This window comes from Raphanus sativus, chromosome 3 (genome assembly GCF_000801105.2).
Source record: "Raphanus sativus cultivar WK10039 chromosome 3, ASM80110v3, whole genome shotgun sequence".
NCBI lineage: Eukaryota > Viridiplantae > Streptophyta > Magnoliopsida > Brassicales > Brassicaceae > Raphanus > Raphanus sativus.
The window spans coordinates 19,224,842-19,248,213 of record NC_079513.1 but is presented as its reverse complement, the minus strand read 5'-3'; the positions used below and the strand labels follow the sequence as shown (position 1 = coordinate 19,248,213).

Below are 23,372 nucleotides of genomic sequence, written 5' to 3'. Positions count from 1 at the left end.
ACATCTTTCTTTATGTATATCAGAGAGTCAGTCTCTCTCTTCCTCTGTAATAGAAGTTACAAGTTATATAAAGTACAAGTGAAACTGTAGTACTGTGTATGTGCTTTGTTGTTCAAAACTTGTTTCCAAAAAAAAAAAACTCAGCACAAGAAAACCTGTGGCATTGTTTTTATACACCGAGACTGTTGTTGTGACTATGTGCGAGCAACTTCTCCTGTTCGCCACCACCGTTATCGTTTTGGAGCGAAACAGGATTCGTCTGATGAGAAGAAGTAGTAGTACGCTTGGGGTTGTTGATCTTGTACCACACGTTCTCTATACGGAAAAACGCCCACTGGAACCGCCTGTAAATCTCCAGAAGAGTGATGATGAAGACCGTGATGTAGTTGTTACGCAGATGAGCTGATAGCTTGTACGTCCACGTCCACCTCAGCACTAGATTGCTTCCTATCACCCAAACATACACCTGCAACACGTTCACACACTGTTTAACTGCAAAATCAAAGATGACTAAGTTTTAAAAGTATCATGCAGTGTTGTTGTTTTTACCCAACGGCGTCCATAGAGAAGATGGGAGCAAAGATTTGGTTTGGTGAATTTGAAAATCCGAGTGAAGACACTACCAAGGCAAGACAAGGTGTTAAAGGAAACCAAACCTGAATCCTCTGTTCTTATATAGACTCAAGTGTGTTACCTTAGATCCCAGTCGCGTAAAACATCCCAAAAGAAGGAGAAGAAAGTGTTAGCTAGGCCAGAGAGGATCCAAGCAGGCTGAATGGAGTAAGTCCATGTATCCTGATCGATGAAATACTTGAGTGCTGATAGAAAGATGACAGGTACTGCCGTTAAATACTTCCCAGCTGAAACAAAAATAAAAGACAGGGCAGAGATATTACTACTAATCAGACAAAATGATCAGTTTTGTATTACAAATGTCACCACTACCATTCCAGATGTTTGCAATGTCTTTGCTATCTTTGTACTGACGAATGCATTGGAAGAGGCGGAAAAGATAAGGTAGGACAAGAACCAATGGAATCACAGCGGAATGGCTCCCACAAACCGAATCTGCTTCGAACCATGCAACAGTAGCCACCTGCAATGATTGAATCTATCAGATTCACCGGCTCTGAGATGGATAACTTAGTACTAAGGAAGAGGATAGATGACTCACTGACCTGTCGATGGACCATACGACATACAGAACGCTCCAAATCCGATAGAACCTGCACAAAAAAAATTGTTGTTGTTCAGAACATAGATTCAAAACATAAGGTAAGGAGATTAAAATAGATTGTGTTACCTTTGACAAAGATGTCAGGATATCAGCTAGAAAGAAGTCTGAAAACGTCACCGTCTGTTTGTGACAATACCTTTAGCAAACAACTTTTGAATCTTCAACAAGAAAAACAAAATGTATTCATGTACCTGGACAGGGAAGAGAATGCGCCAAAAAGTCCATAGCAAGTAGTAACGAGAGGACATGTAGAAGATATCAAAAGGGATGATCAGAATGATCACAGCGGAGAGATACAAAACAATCTGTAAACATAAAAAAAAATTGTCAAACTCTATCAACAAAATGAATAAAAAAAAAACCTTTTAAAAAATATAGCATTTAAGAGAAGATGCATCTATTACACTGGTTGAGATGCAGCCAAGGATACATCTCCATGCGAGTATAGATACAGATATGCTGTCATGCTAGTTAATATTATCGTCGTCATCCACCTAGCACACTGTGAGTCACCAGCACATTTTCAGAAACGCATGAAAGAAAAGGATAAAGATAGGTTTTAACTAAGCAATTGTAATACCTTCCATATCTCTTTGTGACTAAGATGATCTGGTCCTAGATAAAATATTGCTGCATAATCGACTCCAGTTCGAGAAAACACCCACAAGTTAACACCCCAGAGCCAAACCATCATTGTCTGAAAGTCATATAATAATAATATTAAGAGGAAACAAGCACACGTTAAGGAGTTTGGCTTACTGATTAGACAAAAGACTTACAATGAGAAGGAGAGGGTTGTAATACAGAAACGTCTCATAGAAGAACAGTTCTCGTGTGTCTAATCCCATTTTCATTACAGATTCCCATCCAATCTGCAAGTTCATATAATGTGACAAGAGTTCAAAAACTATGGAGTCAAAATCAAAAGATAAAATACAAAAATCTCCAACCTTTCCACAAACATAAAGACCACCAACATACAGAGCAACCTGAAAGAATTAAGGTTTAAAAATCTCAAATCAGTCCATTAGTGAAACATGCTACCAAAATCAAAACTCCACAGAAAGTACAGAACTTGAGGAAATGAAGAGAACCTTGAGACTGCTAAGGACTAAAGGGCTTCGCAATTTTGCAATTGTACCTAGTTGCATACTTGAGTTCTTCAAGTCATTTTCTCCTGTCAAAAACCTTATTCTCAGTTACAGTTATACTCTCTCTTAAAACCACTAAGTTCAGAGCTGACTTTTCTAGTATCCAAAGATAAACAACAAAAAAAAACAAGAGAAGGTGCTTAGTGCTTACCAAGATTAGTGATGATGAGTCTACTTCCAGATTTGCGCAAGTGAGGATTATTCACAGGCACAGAAAAGACACCCCCAAACATATATATATGCCAAAAAGCAAAACCTTCAAAACATACAAAATACAAAGCTTATAAACCTAATCTCAGGAAGAAACTCCACTAAATACAGTATAATTAATAGCCATGAAAGTGAATAACTTTCCCAAAAACAAGAAGACAAATAGTTACCTTCCAAAAAGCAGGAAACTTTCACCGACTGCTTAAAAACCCCCCTTGAAGAAGAAGAAGAAGAAGACAAACGAAACCTTTCCAAAACAGGAAACTTTTCACCAATTTCCTTCCTACCCTGAAGAAAATTTGCATCCAGATTACGTTAAGAAAACAAAAATAGATACTTTTTTTGAAACTTTGATAAAAAAATAAGATTCTGGAAAAAAAATCGATACTTTCAGGGAAAATTGTGGAATAAAAGGGGAAAGATTCAATTTTTGAATAAAAATTGAAAAAGATTCAATCTGAATCACAAAAAAAAGTCGATGGCTTTTAGTAGTGGATGAGAGACAGATGACTAAGACCTGAGGAATTAAAACCCTCTTTGTATTCTAGCAGTCGCATTACCAAACCTCTTTTACTTTTATAACATTGCATTGAGTTTAAAACTTACGTTGTAAGAATTTAAGGAAGACTTTAAACGCAGAAAACCCAGAAAATGAAGAAGCAATCAACGTTTGTTAATTACTGGTACTATTGGGTACCTTCCCCCCAAGAGAGAGACCCGACTTTAAAAGAAGAAACGTTAATTATGATTTGATGACAACAAATAAAGACTCTAGAAATAATCAATGACAGCGAGATTAACATTAAGAAAAGCAATGTCCTTTGTTGGAAGTCTTTGTTTTGGTCAACGGTTTTACGTATTTGATTGACTTCAGCAATTCATCTATGTCAAGTGTAAAACCTCCAAATAGAGTACGCTTTAGAGTTTATTTTGTATAAATGTTGCATATATTCTTAAGGAAAATAATCCAGAAGTTGGTGATTTTAAATACAGTGTATGTAAATGTATAGTGTACTCAATATATGGATATTTTACTTCCAAATATTCACGCATATTAAAATATAATAAATATTTATATACATTTTCTAATAATTATCAACCAATGGTATTTAATCAACTCAAACATTCTCCTTTAATGATTTTTAAAAATATACAAAATACTTTTAAAATATATAAAATCTATTTTGTGTAACAAAAAATTCTAGAAATTTTGTCACTAGTATTACCCAAAAAAACTTAATATGATATTTTGTCACTAGTATTTTCAATAAAATTGATGAATATATTATAGTCATTTCTCACTTAAATAGTTCATGTTTTTTTTCCTTTGATAATCCAGGTATCCGGACCTCTCATTTATTCCGACTATCTCACTGCGTCCAATCAAAATTGGCAAGAAAGATCCTCGAGACCAAACGGAAACCATATTAAATACGCTGTGGTCGGAGACGAACTTGTGATGGCGAACACCTCAGCCAAAGTTCCTTTACCATTAAACCACGAGACCGGTTTAATTAGTTCACGTTGTGCCTGCTTTTCTTAATTAGACAACAACTTTTAATTAAATTTGGTTATTCTTCCTATTTAAAATGTTATAATAATTAAAGTTGAAATTGAGGTATATATTTTATTTTTATTTCAAAAATAGTAGTATATTATAGCGTAAAATCTATCTTATTAAAACAGAAACATTACAACTTCTTCTAGGTAGATTTTAAAGTTGGACCTTATGTAACTAATGTTATATTAATCTATTTATTATTAGACATGTTTTTTTTATAAATAATTAATATCAACTATTACCATATTTTTTACTTTTTACCTTATTATTATATCCACTATGCATGTTTCCTTATATTGCATATATTTTACTATAAGCTAGATACATCTATTAGTATATTATACTATAAGATAGATTATTAATAATACATCTACTAACATATAATACTATACGACAGATTACTAATAATACAATATATTATTTGTATTCATTAACTTGCATCTATCAATATTAGCAATACTATGAAGACGACTAACTCTATACTTTGAACCTATAAACCATGATATACTAATTTGTAACAAAAATGATATTACTGTTACAAATTAGTTTTTATAAAAGTTATTTATAGCAGCAATTTGTTATATAAGATAAATTTAATCAAGACCCAAATCTTTTTTTTTCCTGTTCAGAAAAAAAAATCTACAAATATATACCATTAAGTTAGCCAAAAATCTTCCGAATAAATAGTAAATCTCACCAACCCAAAAAAATGAATTAAAAATATAACAAAAGATATTATGTTTGAAATTTAGCTCATTTGGTCGGGTATAAATCTGTTCATTTCAGGTATGAGTCTTCGAATTCTTAACATTTGGATCTAATTAGGTATTTGATTTTTTTTTGTCCGGATCGATTTTTTTTTGGTTTCGGATCATTCTAACTTTTTATATTATAAATCTTAAATAATATACAATATGTATATAAAATATGTGAATCGAAAGATAAATCCGCGCAGGCGCGCGGATCATGATCTAGTTATTATATTAATTCGTTAGTCCTACAAATAGAGAGGTGCTGTTAGTTCGTGATGGGAGAGTTATAGTGCATTTTGATAAATTTTTATCCAATATATTAAGATACTCGTATATTTTTTTTTTTTGACAAAGACACTATTTCTTGAAACTTTGGTTTTGTGAGATTGTGTAAGCGTTTAAGTTAAGAGTTTATTTATTTGGGAAAATTGTTTTTTAGTCTAAAAAAACAACAACTATAATCTATTAGTCTAATTTATTTTTTGTACCATTTTCTCTCTAATACCCTTTACTATTAGAAGAGAATATTTAGGAATGTTATGTTTTCTTATTTATTAATAAATATTTTCTTCTAATATTATCATTATCCATAGAATATGTATTTTAAAATAGGTAGAATACAGTAAACATGTTAGAAATCGATTTCTGCTAATTTTAGATTTATAGTAATATGTAGATTCTGATTTCTACAGGTTTTAGATTTATAGTAATGTGTAAATTTTGATTTTTACAGATTTTAGAACTATAGGTTAAGCGTAGAATGTGTTTTCCAAATAATTTTAGATTACTATGTTTACGATAGAAAAAATATTCTAAACATAGTAAATTTAATGAAAAAAATATATTTACATTTTCTACTATGTAGAATGTCAATTCTACATTTTTAGAACAAAATATAAAATTATGATTTAAACATTTTTTGAACTGAAAAATATATCGATAAGTTGATATAGGTATTTCATTAGTATTTACTATTCTTTGATATTTTCTTTTGTTTGTAAAACTATTTATTTAATTTATTTTAAAAATAGTAAAATGTATTAGAAGAAAAACTTGTACAAAAGAGAAATTAAATTAATATATGACATAGTTGTTGTTTTTTGGGACTAAAAGCATCATTATTGGAGGGATCCGGAGAAATCCCTAAGTTAAGAGACTTAAACTTTTTTTTGGTCGGAAAATGGTTAAAATATATTCCTTAATTAAGGGATTTTTTTTTATCTTTCCTCATCGGTCCCTGTATTTTGCGGTCCTCTCTCCTCTTAAGGAACTCTCCGAATTCCGCCAATAATGATGGTCTAAAGAACAATTTTCCCATAAATAAATCTCCTCCCAAAAATTGACTGGCATGTTCATGATTTTGCATCCCAAGTTATCGGATTCATATAGATATTACTGTTTCCTTTTGTTTTGACTCAGTTTTTTATTTTCGATGGACTCAAATATATATCTATTCTATTAATTCTGAAGCATGACCAATTGATAAAAGGTTATGCCCAATAATTATTTTCCATGATATCTACTAAAAAATTAAACTATATATTTTATAACTATTCTAAATATATATTTAGTAACCACCACTTTAAACCCTTAATGATCGGGAACCACTAGATTATTTTTCCTTTTCCTATTACTCTCGGCCACTCAATTTTATCATTTACAACTTACTCACAAATATTTCGTTTATAAAATATCCATAAACTGGATTAGTTAAACCAAACAATGTAACCGTACATAAACTTCCTTTGATTTCTATATGACTCATACGAATGGGTGGGACCCGTTTCTTTGAACTTCTTCTCACATGAAACTTAATTATCGGACAACAAAAGAAAACCGTAAGTACTACGTAATATATATTGATATAATATTATTTACAACTGAAAAACTAATATACAAATTATTTTTTATTTACCAAATACAATTATTAAAATTTCTTATTAATCATTTAAGAAAAATATTATACAAATAAAAATATAAATATGATTAAAACACAAATATAAATGTAAAACCAATAATATACATGTTTTAAGGACGGCTATATTTTTGCGTATATCAATAGATCATGTTTATATTTTAATAGTATTTATTAAAACCTTTTATTAAATATTTAAGAGAAATATTGTACTTATAAAATACAAATATAACTAAAAAGCACAAATATAAAAGTTTAATTATTAAAAGATACAACTTTTTATCAATTGGTCATGATGCTGAATTAATAGAATGGATTAACTACAAATATGATTAAAAAACTTAAATATAAAATTAAACTTTTTAAAAAAAAATTGAAAAAAAAATATATCCGCCCTTTGAAGGGAGAATCAAAATCTAAATCTTAATCTAAACATTTATTTTTGTTCACGAAGGACGGGTTCGTGGGAGAGGATCATTTAAAATATGTTTAGGAAGCCAAAACATAGATAATAAAACTATGATTTAGATATAATGATTACAAAATATGATTTAGATTAAAAAAATTGATGATATATAAAAAAATTATTATAAATATACTTTTATATTTTTAATAATTAAATTAAATAATTATTTATTCAAAAATAAAACCCGCGGATAATCCCAAAATTAAACGAAGTAAGTACAAAATTATTTGTTTGTGGGTTATGCGGATCAGATTTTTTGACCAAAATAAAATTGAAACCCGCGGGTTGGTGGATCAGCGGATCGGGTCGGCCCGCAACCCATCCTAACCGAACGTAGACCGAATCAATTTTTAAATTACTATTATTTAATAAAATGTATTTTTATTAAGATTTATAGACAAATATAATTACAAAGTACGAATATAATCACAAAGAAAACATAAATATAAAAATTAAACTTAAACAAAAAATATACCCGCCCTTTTAAAGGCGGGTCAATATCTAGTTATCGCTTAAAATGGTAACAGCTAGTAGAATACTTACCACTTTCCACAAAATATTCGTTTTCTTAATAGATCAATAAAATAAGTAAAATAAAAAAATCAATAAAATAAATAGATAATTTCTCAATTTATTAATAAAATTTCCACAAAGCAGCATTGAATCAATGAGAATTTATATAACTATAAGAAGAAATAAACTTTGGAACTAGATTTTACTTCAACTATATAGTGCAAGAAGCCACCCTCTTGTTCCTCTTTTCATCTATATTAAAAAAAGAAGCTAAACTAATTTGATTTAATTTTAAAAAATTTAAACTAATTAAAAAACAAGTATATAATAAGGCGAGAAGAGAAACTGTATAAGCGTTATATCAGCGTGGTGGTCTAACTATCGTGAATGGAACCGACGACGTCAATACTGTTGGAGCCGAAGACGGCGGCTCAACTCGGAGATGAATTCGTTCACGTCGATGACCATAGCCACATCATAGTGCATGTGGATAAGGAGGAGGAAGCACATAGCGGTTCCGGTTCACTGATAACCGGCGTCGTTTCGGTCGTTGATGCTAGTGACGACGATGACGGTGATTGTGCGGTGGAGACGACGAAGTTGGAGCTGCCTGAGGAATACGCAAAAAACGTTATGGTTCTAACGTGCGATTCCACAGCGGACGGAGGTTCTTGCGATGTTTATGTGATTGGCACTGCTCATGTTTCAGAGGTATTTTTTTCTATTATATTAGCATTCATATGCATTGGTTTAGCTGTTTTGATCTTTGCGTTTTTTTTTTAATTTGTAGGAATCATGTCGAGAAGTTGAAGCTATAATTAGCTTGATGAAACCAGAGGTTTTTCTTCTTTACACTGTCAACTCTTTCAAGTATCAAGCCATCCTTCAAAAAAAAAAAAAACTCTTTCATGTATCTTTCTCTCTAAGTACGTGACTGATGAATTTTTCAGGTTGTCTTCGTGGAGCTGTGTTCAAGTCGGTTGTCTTTTCTCACTCCTCAGGCTTTGAAGGTAATTTTGCTCAACAAATAACTCTTACAACATCTGGACTATATAGTCTATATCGTGCATTATCTTCCCATTTTTTTGCTAGAAGATGGCCAAGTTTTTTTTTTTCTAATGGGAATGAATCATTGCCTAGAGAATGTACTTAAGTTGTTATGTTGTGCCACATGTTTTTTGGTTTTGCAGATTCCGACGATGTTGGAGATGATAGACATGTGGAAGAAGAACCATAACGCATTCGGATTAGCTTACGGATGGTTTCTTGCAAAGGCATGCTTCCTCGGTTTACATCGTCTTTCATGATAGCTTAAATGTTTTCATACCATTGGTTTACGTTCTTCTGCATATGTTAGATCGCCAGCAGGCTTGATGTTTTACCTGGTCCCGAGTTTGGTGTGGCATATGAAGAGGCAGACAAATATGGTGGCAAGGTGATTCTAGGTGATCGTCCAGTACAGGTGAATTTGTGTCATTCAAGAATATGTGTCTTAAATCTTTCTCTTAAGGAACGTTATGCATTGGTATATCAGTTTTTAATCAGTTTCTGTTGAAGCAGATCACGTTGAAGAGAACGTGGGCTAAGATGCCTCTATGGCACAAAGTAAAGTTTTTGTACGGCTCAGTGTTTCAACCTGTCTTTCTACCCAGACCTGAGGAACTTAAGGAGATGGTAAAAAGTCTTTGCTTACAAAGCTTTTGCGAGTATATAAATATTGAGTTAGTGGCTGATTCAATTGTTTTGGTCCTTTTTAGCTAAATCCTATGAACGATGTGGATATGCTGACACTGGTGATTCAAGAGATGAGCAAGGAGTTTCCATCTCTCATGGATACACTCGTGCATGAGAGAGATAAGTTAGTACTGTCTTCCCCTCTCCACCTAAGCACCATCATAATGATGATCATAGCAAAATGTTGCATTTATGTAACTCAGGTACATGGCATGTATGTTGTCAAGAGTTGCAAGTGAGCATAGATCGGTCGTGGCAGTTGTTGGTAGAGGACATCTTCAAGGGATCAAGAAGAACTGGAACCAACCTATAAAGGTTAGTTCACAATCTTTTGTCAATCTCGAGTTCGTTAGACAAAACAGGGCTGAGCTAATCATTACTGTGCTAATGGTATTGCAGTTGAAGGATCTGTTGGAGATACCGAAGAATGAATCAAAATATACAGTGAAGTATATTCTCAAGTCGCTAACGGTTGCTGTCGTCGGGATAGCCATAGGTTCCCGCTTATATCTTTCCACCAGAAGTTAAGTAATCTCAAGGCAGAGAGTTTCTCGGGAGGACAGTAAAGTTAGGCTAAATAATTGCTGCTATGGTTACATAGATTTTCAGTAACTACTGTCATGATATTATTTAGTTTTGGTTTAGCGGTTGAAATAATTTCATAAAGAATATACCAATAAAATATGTCTCTCCTCCCATGTCTTTTCCACTCAACTGCTGCTAGGGGTAGACACCGAGCTATTACCCGCTAATTTTTGGATGCTTATACTCGATTTGACTTGTTCAAATAGTCAAATTTAATACTTGTATTTAACTCGTTTAAAACGAGTACCATACCAAGTACTTGTCAAGATTTTAAATTCTTGCAAGTTATTTGACTTGTTTCGTCACTATATATACACGGGTTTAGGTTCATAATCTCTCACATGTCCCAAGTCGGTTTATGGAATGGAAATTCCGATCAAAAATAGCATTTCGTACAAGAGAAGAGATAACTTGAACGGTGGACACAAGGGAATAAAACCCCTTATAATATTGCACAGTAGATTTCATGATCTATGCAATGTTGTTCTCATCCTGTTGTGGATTCAACATAGCTAGTTCGTATATATTTTTTTTTTTGGAACACTGCTAGTTCGTACATATATGGTCTCAAGTCCAAATGGATATCGCTCAGTATTAGTTCAGAGATGCCCTATTTTGGAGGCTATTCCTGAATTTGAGTTTGTTTATGAAAACCAAAATAGTCATATGGTAAAAGCCTAAAAGGAAAAGAAGTTGTTCTTGTTTGTTAATTTTTTTTTTTTGCTAAGAAGAAAAAGAAACCAAACAGATCATAAAATTTCATTAAGCTGTTTACTTGTAGAACAAGAAACATTATGACAAGATAAATCACAAAAGAAAAGTTCATAAATATGGAATAGTTAACAAACCAAATCAAGAAACTCTATCCATTTCATCTTCTTCTTCAGCCTCTCTTGCTTTCTCTTTTCCTTCTTCAATATTATGATCATCCTTTCTTTTTTCTCCATTGTTCTTCTTTTTCTCTTCTTCTCTATCTTCTTCACCATTCTTTATCCCTACATCTTCCTCTTCACCGTCTATTTTTTCTTTTGCCTCTTCACCTTTTTCTTTGTTTCCTCTTTTACTCTCTGCTTCCGACGATACCTCCTCCACAGAAGCATCATCTACTCTTCCTTGAGATCTATCTTCCTTGCAAACCAAATCAGGATGCTTAAAGAACAAATACACATGAGAATCTTCTTTCACTCCTAAATCTATCAGCTTCATTTCATCTTCATCATTCTTCACCAGTCTTCTACTCTCCTCTCCATCCTTGACCACAAGTATCAAACGCTTCACTGATAACTTCACCTCAGTTGCAATCTTCTCCTTCAATTCCTTCACCGTAGCATTCTCACTCACCTCCGTATCTATAAATGTCCCCGTTATTATCTCCACACTTACCTTCATTGCTTCAACACTCTCTCCACCAAATCTTGTGGTTTTGATTGTTGAGACAAAGATTCATATCTTCTTTCTTCTGTTTGTTTGTGTCACTTCTGTGATTTAACCTCTCTCTTTTTCTTTTTTTTTTTAATTTTTGATTTCAAGATCTTGTTTTGTATGAGAAAACATGAACTAACCAAACACAACTCATGCTATTTTCGTTTTCGAATATTTTGTTTGATTTTTATGGTAATTAGTATCTTCTTGTTAAATCTTTTTTTTTGTAAAATTCTTGTTGCGGATATCTTGCAAAAAGGGTTTTTATTAATATATTTTGACTGAGTAGCATTCTTAAACGAATTCTAACCTCAAGTTTCGGGGACTAGTTAACAAAGTCGATATAATTTTACGACTTTGGTTAAATCTAAACAACATAATTATAACACAAAGCAAAATACGATGAGCAATGGAAAAGACCAACAAAGTTACAAAACAATTAACATTATGGCTTAGACAATCAAAGAAACTATTAAAAAGGCTAACGAGATTAGCAGATATGTGACAAAACATTGGGTCATTGGGGAAGCAATTGATTAGAGCGAACTAAAAACCTAACTATGATGTAAGGCCAACCACTATGATCAACCACAGCTGTGACAATCTTCGCTAGGCTCTGTTTTTGCCATGAGTTTTTACCTGTGGCTACGGTGTTGACCAAACCCAACCAGGCAACTAACTGACAATCCATATTGAGTTGTGATCTTGCCAAAGTCCGAAGGTAAAATGTTTGGTAAGGTGATAATTCCGATTCAAACATAAAACACAGCCATGATGGTTACCAAAAACAGTACTTTAAACAACTTGTGTGATGTGTTTTCAAAAAAAAAAAAAATAACAACTTGCGTGATAAAATCTTTAAGGTCCATTACAAAATCTTATGATAAAATTTATTTACATTTGTAAGTAACGTTAAATCTTTATTTAAACTATTTTAAACAAATTGTGTGACTCTTTTTTCATCTACATTCTAACTCGTTTCTATGGAGTTTCAGCTGAGCTTTGGCTAGCTTTGAGTTTCTTACTGCTCTTATGCTTAAGCATCTCCTTGATCTCTACTTCTCTCTGATCCACAACCTTGATCAAGTCCTTGAAACTTCCTGCCCTCAAACTTCTCCCTGATCTAGACGAACTAGCTACTTCGCTCGCCCTGACTTCATCACTCTCTTCCTCTGGTCTTAACCGTTGGCATTGCCAGAAAACTTTCCAGCAGAAGAGGGTGAGCGCAATAAACCAAACGATACCACATATTAAGAACAGTCCCCAGAAACTCTGTACCGAGAGTTGATAGTTCTCTGTGTCTGCAATCTGCACTGAGCATTCGTGGCTGTACGTAAGCCATTTCTTGCGGATTTTCTCAAGTTTTCCTTCTTCAGACAGCTGCAGGATCGCCGTTGACATGTCCACAGCTAAAGGAGAATCTCTCTGGAAAGCCTGCAATGACCCATAACAAAAAGTTTATTAAAAGGAGGACCAACAAAAGGAGTTAAGGCTAAACCGGTTTTATACGTACAAATCCCCAGCCTGTCCGGGTGAACTCCTGTCCAACAGTACGGAACTGGCAGTTGCTGTTTGACAATAAAGCTTTGATGTAAGGAAGCTCGTCGACTATAGCTGCTACACCACCACCTCTGGGACCAAGTTGAAGAGCAGAGAGGTATTCTTCTTCGTTTTTAAGCGGAATGATTCTTGATGGAGCTATGTTAAGTTCATTGACCAGATACTTGTATGCAAAGGTACCGTCCTGGACTCCAATTGGTTCGTTGCTTATTATTAGACTGTCCATTCCTTCTATCCGAGATGTTAGCTGTTGAACGGTGAGGATCGAAGTGAGACTGGCTGTGTAGCTTGAGTTGATGATCAGAACTACAAACAACCATATGAGTAGCACAAACCTCCCTAAAGTGCTCACCGTGTTCTCCCCTGAAAGAACAAGAATATTTAAAACTTGAAAGCTTGATATTTTGTAAGTTTCTAGTTTGTAATCGAGTACGTACTCTGAGAGAAGAACATTGTTGAGAAGCTAAACCTGCAACGTTGAAGACCAAAAAAGGAAGTGGTAAAGCTTTAGTGCCTTTGTTTTGTTTTTTCTCATCTTTTGTCACATCTTATGTTAGGAACTTGGAACTAACCAGAAAACTGTGATGATTTGACGCCTAGGAGGTCCACGAAACTCTTCATTAAAGCGATGTTCAAGAATCCAAATGATGGCTCCCACAAAGAGAAACAAGAGTCCAGTAACAGCCCACATCTCTACAGTGAATGGCTTCAAGAAGGACCATGGACTAGACTTGGCTCCCTTCACTGGAGCTACCACCACAAGCCCTGATTCCATAAATGGCTGCGTAAAATCTACAAACTTGGTTCTGTTTGTAACAATAGTAATATCCCCAACCGCTACATCAAAATTCTAAAAAGATATTAAACATAAAAAAGAGAGGTTAGTATAGTATCCATTTACTTGATTTGAGTAAATGAAACAAACAAGACAGACTCACATTTGCAGCAACTTCATTCACGAGATTGTCATACGAAGGGTTTCTCTTCCCGTCTCCATATAGTATATAAGTACGTGGGACAGGGTACGGAAGCAGTTGCACCGCAGCTTCAAAGATGTCTATGCAATATCCTTTAACACCAAGCTGGTTATCGTCCTTAGACGCATAGTTTTGGTAGCTCACGCGGTTAGGCACCCCGATTTTGAGCGGCTCTCCATTGTCAGGGAACACCCAACCTCGTGGCGTCTTCTTCGTTACTCCTCCTGGCCATATGATATCATTAAGACGTTGATGCTCTGCAGATGTGTTCGGAGGTTTAGAGTAAAACGTCTCAGGAGACTCGACTGAGAAGCCTGTATGATTCGACCAGTAGCCAACTCTGTGTGGACCTCTACTGTTTATGTTTACAACGTCGTACGCTGGATTAATCCGGTTTTTCTCTGGATCAAACTGGATTTTCCCGGTCAGACCTGTGTAGTTCATCTCATGGATGACCTGCAGGAACCTCTCCCCTTCATTGAAGACGCTAAGAGCTGAGAACTTAATGTTGGTACCGTTGGTTTGATTCAGATTCGGATCACTAGAGAAAGTCACTGTATTGCCTTGGGTAAAGAAAACATCGAGAGCGCGAGCTACCAACCAAACAGTATCATAAGCATACATTGCATAGGAGTTGAAGCCATCATCATCACCTCCTGAACTCTCCTTGGTTCTAAGGTGTTTCCATCTTGCTTTAAACCGTCTCTTCTCGTTACTCTCAGGTGTGTAGTGGCGAAAAGCAACCACTCCTTGCAAAAGATCCATAGTTTTGGGATCCAACGGTTCCACTGAATCCAAAGCTGTAAGAAGCCAATCAGTGGCGATCCAGACATAGCCACTCTCCATCATTCCAAGAGACTTGGCGACAGAGAAAACGTTTAAACCTGAATCAGGATTCACGTGAACAACAAAGACGCGAGATTCCATCAGATTAACAGAAACCAGCAAGTCACTGATCGAGCTGTTATCTGCACCAGGTCTAAATGCAGCCTTGTAAGAGATCTTGGCACGTTTCTTGGCTAAAGCATCGCCTAATACAGATATCCCGTTCCTACCATACTCATCATCAACAAAGACCGCAACAACTTCTCTCCATCGGCAATAGGATACAAAATCAGCGACTGCGTTCATCTGGAAGTAGTCGTTCTGTGTTGTTCGAAGGAAATAAGGATACTGTAGGGAAGAAAGCGTCGGGTCGGTTGCTGCAAATGACAAGAGAGGTACATGAAGCTCATTAGCTACATGGGAGATTAAGTGACCGATTCCTGAAGATTGTGGACCAATGGCTGCAACCACCTTGTTCTCCATTACCTGCAAAGCTACACAATAAGAAAACATATCATCATATCCAAAGACCAATAAGAGATTAATCAATACAACAGGCTCTAAGACAATAGTAGGGAAGAATCATTAATCTACTACTAAACCCACAGTTTCATGAGGGGACTACCACAGCAACTTTTAGGCATAGTCTATGAAAAAGTACCTCCCATAGTGCCAACAAATCCACTACAGTTTGAGTCATGGAAGACAATATTGAGATTGGTTGCCCTGAGAATATTCTGGTCAGCATTAACGTCTTCAATGGCCGCCATAAACGCGGGTTTAGCTGCTCTTCCTATGAAAGAATCATAAGTAAACAGAGCTCCGACATTGACAGAGCTAGGCCGGGAAGAAGAAGAGTTTCTTAAGAAACTTCCTCTACCTGCACCTTCTGTCGGCAAAACCCAGAAGCCAGAAACACATAGGAGCATAAGTCCCATAGAAACACCACTAATCATCACGACAAATCCCATCTTTTCGGACTTTTGAACCAAAAAGAGCTGGTTTTTACAGGCTCATGATATTAATCATATGATGATTCGGAGTCGAAAAGGAAAAAAGAAACCCAATCGAAGAGGCACTGACGACCATTAAAATCAACATCAAGAGAAAAGAAATGGGACAAGAAGACAAAAGGTGTCATGACAACTTGCTGAACATTGAATCAAAGACTTAAGATTTTACACACATGATAAAAATGTATAAACTATCTTTGATTCTGTACCGATCAATGGCCGCATAAACCAGAGAACTGAAACTATCTCAGAGATGGTTCAGAAAGAAACAACAGAACTAATAATTAATAATTTAACAAAGTTTAACTAGTCATTAAATAATTCAGTTCAACGAGCAGAACGCCATGGATGATGGCAGTAAAATAATATAAACAAATCATAAAATAGCAAATAGTAGGTCAGAGAAAACAAGATAGCATACCAAAAACCTGTAATAAGATAAAAGCTCCAACAAGTTGGATAAAAATAATCATGACCTCATGCTTGTCAGAACGTGGCCATTATTATAGACATCAATCTAAGTCACAAAAAAAGAAGATTGACCCCCAAAAGAAAAATGAAATAGTTTATAAGAATTGTTGGTAACTCTGAAATATATATAGCTACAATCATGTTAACAATCATTGGCTCTTGCGCCCTTTTTATGTGCCAAGTTACAATAAAATCTAATGAACAAAGATATGAATGTTGACTTGCATGTTAGCTCATATCTAATAACATTACAGTTTTCTTTCTATAAAGTGGAATCTACTCATCAATTTTGTCGTACCTCAGAACCAGCTTGAACTTCCACAACGTGAGATGGGTTGTTGGAGTCATTCTTGAAAATTCTCTTGATAGCTTCTTCTTTCTCATCCACAAAATCCACGAAACCAAACACCAATTCCCTTAAACGCATCGTAGGAGAAGACGACCAAGGAGGGAGCGGCATCGAGCTTGTTCGCTCCATCCGTCTGTACCGCACAAACTGGCGTATCATCCTGAAAACAAACACCGAAAACGCAGAGACCGAGATTGCAATGCAGACAAGGTACAACCCTTTGAAGCTCTTGAGATGAAGCTGGTTTGGCTCTGTGTTCCCATCTGAATTCTCTGCGCAAGTCTTCTTGCATAACCATTTCATCCGAATATCTTGCATTTTTCTCGTCTCGGAGAGTTTCAAGATCGCTGTTGACATGTCTACAGCCAGTGGAGAATCTCTCTTAAACGCCTGTTAAACAAAAAAAACAGACAACATAATCTCAAATCTTTTTGTGCTCTTCTTATGAAGAGAAACGAAAAAAAAATGTACTTACAAATCCCCAACCACGGTGCATAAAGGGCTCTCCGACAATCTTGAAACCCGTCCGTTCCGCAAGAAACAGTTCAATGTAAGGGAGCTCGTCAACAATGGCAGCTACTCCTCCGAACGCGTTTGGTCCTAGCTTTAGAGCCCTTTCATACTCCTCAGTCGAGTCAAGTGGGACAAGCCTAGACCGAGCCATGCCAAGACTGTAGGTTAAGTACTCTAAAGTGAAAGTCCCAGCCTGATAACCGATAGGCACCTCACTTGCCCGCAAGCTGTCAATGCCAGTAATGGCAGAAGGAAGTTGTAGGACTGTGAGGATTGAGGTGAGATTCGCTGTATAGCTTGCGGTTAGGACCATCAATAAGAAGAGCCATACAATCATCACTCCTCTAGCTAGATTGCTTATTGTATCTTCCTCTGTTGATAGAACAAGATAAGCAATAAGATCCCAGTTATGAGTTTATAGAGAAAACAAATCTAGAGTCGAATATCTATCAGACAGATTTGGAAATCTAACTCTATCAAACTTTTGTTTTTCTCTTGCTTGACGGTGCTAATGAAAGATGGATAAGATTGACACAACTTACGATTTCTCTTGAATAGAGTTGAGAAGCTGAACCTGCAAGGAAAAAACAGATTAGGAAAGTCAGAGAGAACTCTGAGAAGGAACTATCAAGTTCAGTGAATATTACGAGCTGAACTAACAAGATCATAGTGATGAGTTGTTTTCGAGGTGGCCCTCTGAAATCTTCATTGATGCGATGTTCGAGGATCCAAATGACCACGGCAATAATCAGGAATGAAGCTAGAACAACACACCATAACCCAACGGTGAAGGGTCTCACAAAGATCCAAGTGGGATTGTCGTCGTTAGTAGGAATCACCACAACAAGGCCTGTGGAAGCATATGGCTGCGAGAAATCTACTAATCTCGACCTGGTGGGGACTATTGCAATATCTCCAACAGCTGCATCATATACCTGAAAACAGAGGAATAAAAGAAAAACAGGGCAATTACTCAACAGCTGCAACAATATCTGAGAATGTTCAGTGATCTCTTAGACTTTTCAGATCAGTTTTGTGCATTTTTGAAGTGGGTACTTACGCCATCCGCGACCATTTGAATAAGCTGCTTGTATTTAGGACTTGAGTGGCCATCCCCAAATGGCTCAAATATGTAAGGGACACTGTAAGGAACCAGCTTCAATGCTTCATTGAAGATGTCTATGCAAAATCCTTGAATCCGATGGCTACTGTTATTTTCTTCAGCCACAAACTCGACAAAACTTACTCTTTTGGGGACACCAATCTTCAATGGATTTGCGGAATCTGCAATGACCCAACCACGCGGCTTTTCACGGCCACCACCAGGCCAGGTTATGTTACCAAGCTTTTCATCAGAAACAAAGCCAGTCTTCTTTCGTGCGTGTCTGGAATCTGGGGTTACAACTGAAAATCCTCCATTTTTAGACCAGAAACCCACAGTATTTACACCGGTTTTGTCTACATTGATGATCTCATAATCACAGCCAATGACATTTCGACCAGAACCAAACTGAACTTGACCGGCTACACCAGTGAAGTTCACCTGCAGAAGTTTCTCAAGTAGTACCTTCCCGCTGTTGAAAATTTTGACTCTATCCAGGTGCAGTTTAGTTCCTTGTGCATGAATTAACTCCTCGGAGTAAGAGAATGTTATGTTGATTCCTTCATTCAGCATTTTCTCGATCCCGTATGCGATCATCCACACTGTATCATACGCATGCAACGCGTAGGCGTTCATTGATCTGTTGCTCTTCAGTTTATGTGTGAATTGTTGCATCTTTACGGATTGTGGGATGTGTTGACGAAGCCCCACTACTCCTTCAAGACGTTTTAAAGTACCTTTGTCACTCAACGAAGAATCTAAAGTAACTGAGAGCCAGTCTGTGGCCAGCCAAACATATTCACGGGTCATCATCTGCAGCTTTTGCGCTATCCTAAAGATTCTGAGCAATGGGTCAGGACCAAAATGAAGAACATAGACTCGAGGACCGAGGGACTTGGATTTTTTCAAAGCTTCAGTAATGGATCCTTCATCAGAATTCACTGAGAGGGGCACTTTATGGGAAATTCTGGATTTTTTCTTGTACAGTTCATCATCTAGAGCAAAAACTCCGTTTCTTCCGAGCTCATCATCTGAGTAAACTGATATCACCTCTTTCCAACCATGAAAATTGATAAGATCCACAAGAGCGGACATTTGGTGGGCATCATTAGGTGTGGTCCGAAGAAAGAAGGGAAACTGGAGGGCAGAGAGAGTTGGATCAGTTGCTGCGAATGAGACGAGAGGAAACTGGAGCCCTTTGGCAATATCTGAAAATGTATGAGCGATGGAAGATGAGAGTGGACCAATCAAAGCCACCACTTCTTTCTCAAGAACTTTAAAAGCTGCAAAACAACAAAACCGCTCGAATTTAAACCAGGCCATTCATTACTGGTAAAACCAAAGTTATGTTTCCACCACATGTTTTAGTAAAGGAACAGCCTATACTGGGTCTGACTGAGTTCTATGTATTATTAGCATTTTTGGAAACCCAATATATGTACCCATAATAACAGGTTCAACACATAATAGATGTGCCAATCACTACGGATTATATCTTATGTGAGCTTATCAAACCCCACTTTAGTGTCGCTCTTGACTGACTCTATTTGGTCCAGATGCTAGCTCTTACCATCTAAGTAGAAACTAGTGTAAATCACCTTTGATACTATAAAATGAGGAATAGTCCACTTTGGACCAAAACTCTACTACACCAAATCAAGCCATTAAGACGGTCTATCCCGAAATGGAAACTTTCTAATGGGGCCATGGATGAGAGTACACAAATTACTGAAACAAAACAAAAAAAAATAGAACAGTCATGGTGGTACCTCCGAAGGACCCATGAAATACATTGCAGGAAGAGTCCTCCATAAACAGCCGTAGCTTCGTTTCTTTGAGAAGGCTAGTGTCAGCGTTCACATCAGAGACAGCTGCCTCCAGAGCTACTTTTGCAGCTCTTCCAATAACCGAATCAAAAGTGAAAACAGCGCCGAGGTTCACCACTTGATGAGGCCTTTGGCAACCCATTGGAACCACCAGAATGGCCACAATCAGTGCCGTTATAGCCACATACGGGTCAATGCTCATCAGTCCCATGGCAAGAACAAGAGGAAATAAATCAACTTGGTGACCTGTAGAATTAGGAGAAAAATCAAGACAAGATCTAAGTGATAAGGAGGAGCAATCAAATTGAGAAAAAGGCAACAATGCGGTAAGGAAAGAGTTATTACCAGTTCATGTAAGAAAACAAGCAAAGCGAAACAGAGCAAAAGACCACAGTTAAACCGTAATAAGTTGTTTTCTCTTCTAATAGTAAAACTTCGGGTTCTATGAGGAATATAAGCAAACACTTTGCAGGCATAAGCTTGAGAAAAAAGTGAAAATTTTACGACAAAGCAACGAATTATTTAATTAATCAGCAAATGTCAAGAACCATTGATTGGACAGGAGACAGATTCCCATCTTTTCCTTTTTTGTCACAGATTTTTTTTTGTTCGAGCTATGAAGTCATATATCTCTGGATATTTTTAGTCAAAGCATCCGTTATAAACCGTGGGCCCATTTGTAGGCCCACAACTAACGGCCCGTAGTGCTAAGTTTTAAATTTAATTGACACGTGTTGTTGTTAATCAACAAACCACGTTTCTTACATCTTTAGCAAACTCTCTGTTTCCCCGTGTTGTCTGTCTACTATCGGTTTTGTTTTTTTCGAGCAACTAAAATGGCGTTTGCGACCACCACCACCACCCTCCCCCTTCGCTCTTCAGTTCTCGTCAACCCTAGATTCCACCATCCTCTTAATCGTCGTAATCCTCCTCTCCGTCTCTCCTTTCCCTACAAACCCTCCTTTAATCTCTCCCTCAGAAACCCTAAAACCATCGTCTCCGTCTCCGCCGCCGCCGCCTCCTCCACATCTCCAACACTCTTCGCTAAACCCTCTCCTCGATTCCCCCCTTCTCCGACTCAACCAAATCAATCACGACCCTCGCGATTCTCGCCGGAACCCTAACCAAAGCCCTTGTCCAGAAGCTCTCCACCGCTGTCGTAACCTCATCTCCACAGATTCAAGCCTCTATCCGAGTCTCCGGTCCTCTGTTCTTCGCGGCGATTCGCGATCGTCCTGCTGGTTATCTCAACACTCCGTTGACGGTTGTCGCGGCTGGTTTGTCCAAGTGGCTAGATATCTACAGTGGCGTGTTGATGGTTAGGGTTTTGCTGAGCTGGTTCCCGAACATTCCTTGGGATCGTCAGCCTTTGTCTGCCATAAGGGATCTTTGTGATCCTTATCTCAATCTCTTCAGGAACATCATCCCTCCCGTCTTTGACACGCTTGACGTCAGTCCTCTCCTTGCTTTTGCTGTTTTGGGAACTTTGGGTTCCATTCTTAACAATAGCAGATGAGATTGTTCAAGTTATTACTACTCTGCTTTGCAGGAGCTTATGGATCTTTGGTGTTTTATATATTTTCTCTAGTTTAATGTATTGGACAGTCCAAACGCTTCGGTATCAAAATATCTTTTGTTCTGTGTTTCTGGCAATGAATGAGTTTGGTTTCAATGTGAAAAAAAAAAAATTATATCTATCTAATTGTGGAGGATTTGATGATAAGTTATTTTGTACATTGAACTCGGTCTATCTCATTTGATGATGAAATAATCCAGTTCGCTTGATCCTTTTTTTTTTTACTATGATTCTGGTTTAGGAAAAATTTCTAACCGTCATCACGTTAGAAATCGGTGTATCGTTTCTGTCAGTATCCCTTGAACTAAATCTTCCCATACCTTAGTACAAAATGTACATGTGAAGAACATATAATTTTGGGTCTTTGTTGGGGTGAGACACAAGATAATACACAATGTTCATTTTGTGGTCCTTTTCCCTTGTTGATAACTGATTACTGCACCATATTCCATAGTAGAAAAGCATACCTAGGAATAGCATGAGTGAACCAAACACTTTTACTCCAATTATATACGGGCGGGCGTCTTATCTCATATATAAGAGCAACCAAGTGGCTTTTTGACGGTAATTGCTTCCTTGTCTCCATTATATATCGCCATAAGGCAACATTCTCTTGAAGAACTACATTAGCTTTTTTGTCCGCAATTTCATCTTTCACATTGATTATCTATAAGAAAATATAACTTTTTAACCGTAGCATTTTCTGAGATGTTTAAATCATGTTTTTGATATACATTACATATATGCCAAAATAAGCGGATATACCATTTTGACATTCATTCTAAGTAGAGGTGGGTACGGAGCGGATACCCGAAATTTTAAAGATATTCGTGATCCGATCTGTCCTATATAAATAATCGATTTTTTGATCCGATCCGTGATGTTTTGGATATTTGGTACTAGATGATTATCCGCACCTTGTGCGGATTAATTTAATTTTAGTGTTATTTTGTAGTTTAAATGTAAATTATTAAATTTGATACAAATTTTGAGTAAATTATTTAATTTCAGTATTTGTATTGACCATTATGCATTAAATTCTACTCCTTTTTCATCTTTGCATTTATAAGTGTATATTTGGATACAAAATTTATCACTACTAACAACCAATTTATGATTAGGAAACCTGAACTTGAATTTGAAATTAAACACTTATTGTACTTGTAAATTAAAAAGATCTCACCAGTAATAAAATATTAGAAACAATCATGGCTACAAAAATAACAATGACTAATAAGCTTATATATATTATTAACAAATTAGATTTAAGAAACTGTAAGAGACAAAAAAAACCAATAACTTATAGAACATATCTTTTTATTTGTTTAGATTATACTTAAATTATTTTATATTATTCAATATTTTATTCTTGTTTTATGTTTCTTTATATTTTTACTAAGTTTCCTATTTCTTTTATAGATTATTTGTATAATATTTAATATTTTGGTTTTAGTACATTGTTGTGATAATGTTTTGTGATTTTCAAGATCAAAAAATAATTTAATGTTTGGCAACTACAAATGAAATTTTGATTTATTTTAGTTAGGAATGTGTTTTACCCACCCATGCGGACATAATCTTCTTATCAATACTTATTAATGTATGTCTTATTAA

The 23,372-nt window shown here is 36.0% G+C and overlaps 6 protein-coding genes across 12 annotated transcripts; 2 read left to right on the top strand and 4 right to left on the bottom strand.

Annotated features, from left to right (window-relative positions):
* Positions 1-61: 61 nt before the first annotated feature.
* On the bottom strand, positions 62-3,359 carry LOC108844413 (uncharacterized). 5 transcript variants are annotated; one of them, XM_057005138.1, is made up of 15 exons: positions 3,205-3,359; positions 2,769-2,886; positions 2,540-2,644; positions 2,332-2,425; positions 2,188-2,226; positions 2,017-2,109; positions 1,818-1,934; positions 1,644-1,739; positions 1,429-1,542; positions 1,304-1,357; positions 1,179-1,226; positions 946-1,096; positions 695-860; positions 550-619; positions 62-466 (listed from the first exon to the last, which is right to left on the bottom strand). In XM_057005138.1, exons 4-15 carry the CDS (start codon positions 2,386-2,388, stop codon positions 170-172), a joined length of 1,302 nt encoding a protein of 433 aa, XP_056861118.1. In that variant the 5' UTR covers positions 2,389-2,425; positions 2,540-2,644; positions 2,769-2,886; positions 3,205-3,359; the 3' UTR covers positions 62-169. The 5 variants fall into 5 exon arrangements, with proteins under 5 accessions (XP_056861118.1, XP_056861115.1, XP_056861117.1 ...); XM_057005135.1 differs by having other exon boundaries at positions 2,332-2,414; XM_057005137.1 differs by having other exon boundaries at positions 2,332-2,414; positions 2,769-2,881; positions 3,205-3,329.
* Positions 3,360-8,166: 4,807 nt separating this feature from the next.
* Positions 8,167-10,206, top strand: LOC130509487 (uncharacterized). Its single transcript, XM_057005602.1, has 9 exons — positions 8,167-8,516; positions 8,596-8,643; positions 8,756-8,815; positions 8,996-9,079; positions 9,163-9,267; positions 9,366-9,479; positions 9,563-9,663; positions 9,743-9,854; positions 9,939-10,206. Exons 1-9 carry the CDS (start codon positions 8,193-8,195, stop codon positions 10,065-10,067), a joined length of 1,077 nt encoding a protein of 358 aa, XP_056861582.1. The 5' UTR covers positions 8,167-8,192; the 3' UTR covers positions 10,068-10,206.
* Positions 10,207-10,860: 654 nt separating this feature from the next.
* On the bottom strand, positions 10,861-11,651 carry LOC130509162 (uncharacterized). Its single transcript, XM_057004840.1, has one exon. The coding sequence runs from the start codon at positions 11,511-11,513 to the stop codon at positions 10,977-10,979; it is 537 nt and encodes a 178-aa protein (XP_056860820.1). The 5' UTR covers positions 11,514-11,651; the 3' UTR covers positions 10,861-10,976.
* A 726-nt stretch (positions 11,652-12,377) lies between these two features.
* LOC108847841 (glutamate receptor 3.5) lies at positions 12,378-16,329 on the bottom strand. 3 transcript variants are annotated; one of them, XM_018621192.2, is made up of 6 exons: positions 15,570-16,329; positions 14,045-15,402; positions 13,679-13,956; positions 13,544-13,575; positions 13,060-13,469; positions 12,378-12,980 (listed from the first exon to the last, which is right to left on the bottom strand). In XM_018621192.2, exons 1-6 carry the CDS (start codon positions 15,877-15,879, stop codon positions 12,528-12,530), a joined length of 2,841 nt encoding a protein of 946 aa, XP_018476694.1. In that variant the 5' UTR covers positions 15,880-16,329; the 3' UTR covers positions 12,378-12,527. The 3 variants fall into 3 exon arrangements, with proteins under 3 accessions (XP_018476694.1, XP_018476695.1, XP_056860819.1); XM_018621193.2 differs by having other exon boundaries at positions 14,045-15,394; positions 15,570-15,808; XM_057004839.1 differs by lacking the exons at positions 12,378-12,980; positions 13,544-13,575 and having other exon boundaries at positions 13,110-13,469.
* Positions 16,330-16,473: 144 nt separating this feature from the next.
* LOC108847842 (glutamate receptor 3.7) lies at positions 16,474-20,765 on the bottom strand. Its single transcript, XM_018621195.2, has 7 exons — positions 20,528-20,765; positions 20,126-20,428; positions 18,315-19,639; positions 17,915-18,189; positions 17,797-17,828; positions 17,217-17,626; positions 16,474-17,131 (listed from the first exon to the last, which is right to left on the bottom strand). The coding sequence occupies exons 2-7, from the start codon at positions 20,391-20,393 to the stop codon at positions 16,676-16,678; spliced, it is 2,766 nt and encodes a 921-aa protein (XP_018476697.1). The 5' UTR covers positions 20,394-20,428; positions 20,528-20,765; the 3' UTR covers positions 16,474-16,675.
* A 196-nt stretch (positions 20,766-20,961) lies between these two features.
* LOC108844486 (ylmG homolog protein 1-2, chloroplastic) lies at positions 20,962-21,967 on the top strand. The gene is given in 2 exon segments (XM_018617754.2): positions 20,962-21,246; positions 21,249-21,967. Coding segments are annotated over 2 exon segments (678 nt in total). The 5' UTR covers positions 20,962-21,018; the 3' UTR covers positions 21,699-21,967.
* Positions 21,968-23,372: the final 1,405 nt, after the last annotated feature.

Excerpts from the sequence above, each read along its gene's own strand:
- LOC108844413 (XM_057005135.1), bottom strand. The coding sequence starts at position 2,621 with ATGTTTGGGGGTGTCTTTTCTGTGCCTGTGAATAATCCTCACTTGCGC. Across the intron at positions 2,227-2,331 it reads TAGTCCTTAGCAGTCTCAAG|GTTGCTCTGTATGTTGGTGG; the intron begins GTTCTCTTCATT and ends TAATTCTTTCAG. Across the intron at positions 861-945 it reads CATTGCAAACATCTGGAATG|CTGGGAAGTATTTAACGGCA; the intron begins GTAGTGGTGACA and ends TTTTTGTTTCAG.
- LOC130509487 (XM_057005602.1), top strand. The coding sequence starts at position 8,193 with ATGGAACCGACGACGTCAATACTGTTGGAGCCGAAGACGGCGGCTCAA. Across the intron at positions 8,816-8,995 it reads TCACTCCTCAGGCTTTGAAG|ATTCCGACGATGTTGGAGAT; the intron begins GTAATTTTGCTC and ends TTGGTTTTGCAG. Across the intron at positions 9,268-9,365 it reads TAGGTGATCGTCCAGTACAG|ATCACGTTGAAGAGAACGTG; the intron begins GTGAATTTGTGT and ends CTGTTGAAGCAG.
- LOC130509162 (XM_057004840.1), bottom strand. The coding sequence starts at position 11,513 with ATGAAGGTAAGTGTGGAGATAATAACGGGGACATTTATAGATACGGAG.
- LOC108847841 (XM_018621192.2), bottom strand. The coding sequence starts at position 15,879 with ATGGGATTTGTCGTGATGATTAGTGGTGTTTCTATGGGACTTATGCTC. Across the intron at positions 15,403-15,569 it reads ATTTGTTGGCACTATGGGAG|CTTTGCAGGTAATGGAGAAC; the intron begins GTACTTTTTCAT and ends CTTATTGTGTAG. Across the intron at positions 12,981-13,059 it reads CCCGGACAGGCTGGGGATTT|GCTTTCCAGAGAGATTCTCC; the intron begins GTACGTATAAAA and ends GGGTCATTGCAG.
- LOC108847842 (XM_018621195.2), bottom strand. The coding sequence starts at position 20,393 with ATGGGACTGATGAGCATTGACCCGTATGTGGCTATAACGGCACTGATT. Across the intron at positions 18,190-18,314 it reads TTCAAATGGTCGCGGATGGC|GTATATGATGCAGCTGTTGG; the intron begins GTAAGTACCCAC and ends CTCTGTTTTCAG. Across the intron at positions 17,132-17,216 it reads TGCACCGTGGTTGGGGATTT|GCGTTTAAGAGAGATTCTCC; the intron begins GTAAGTACATTT and ends TTTGTTTAACAG.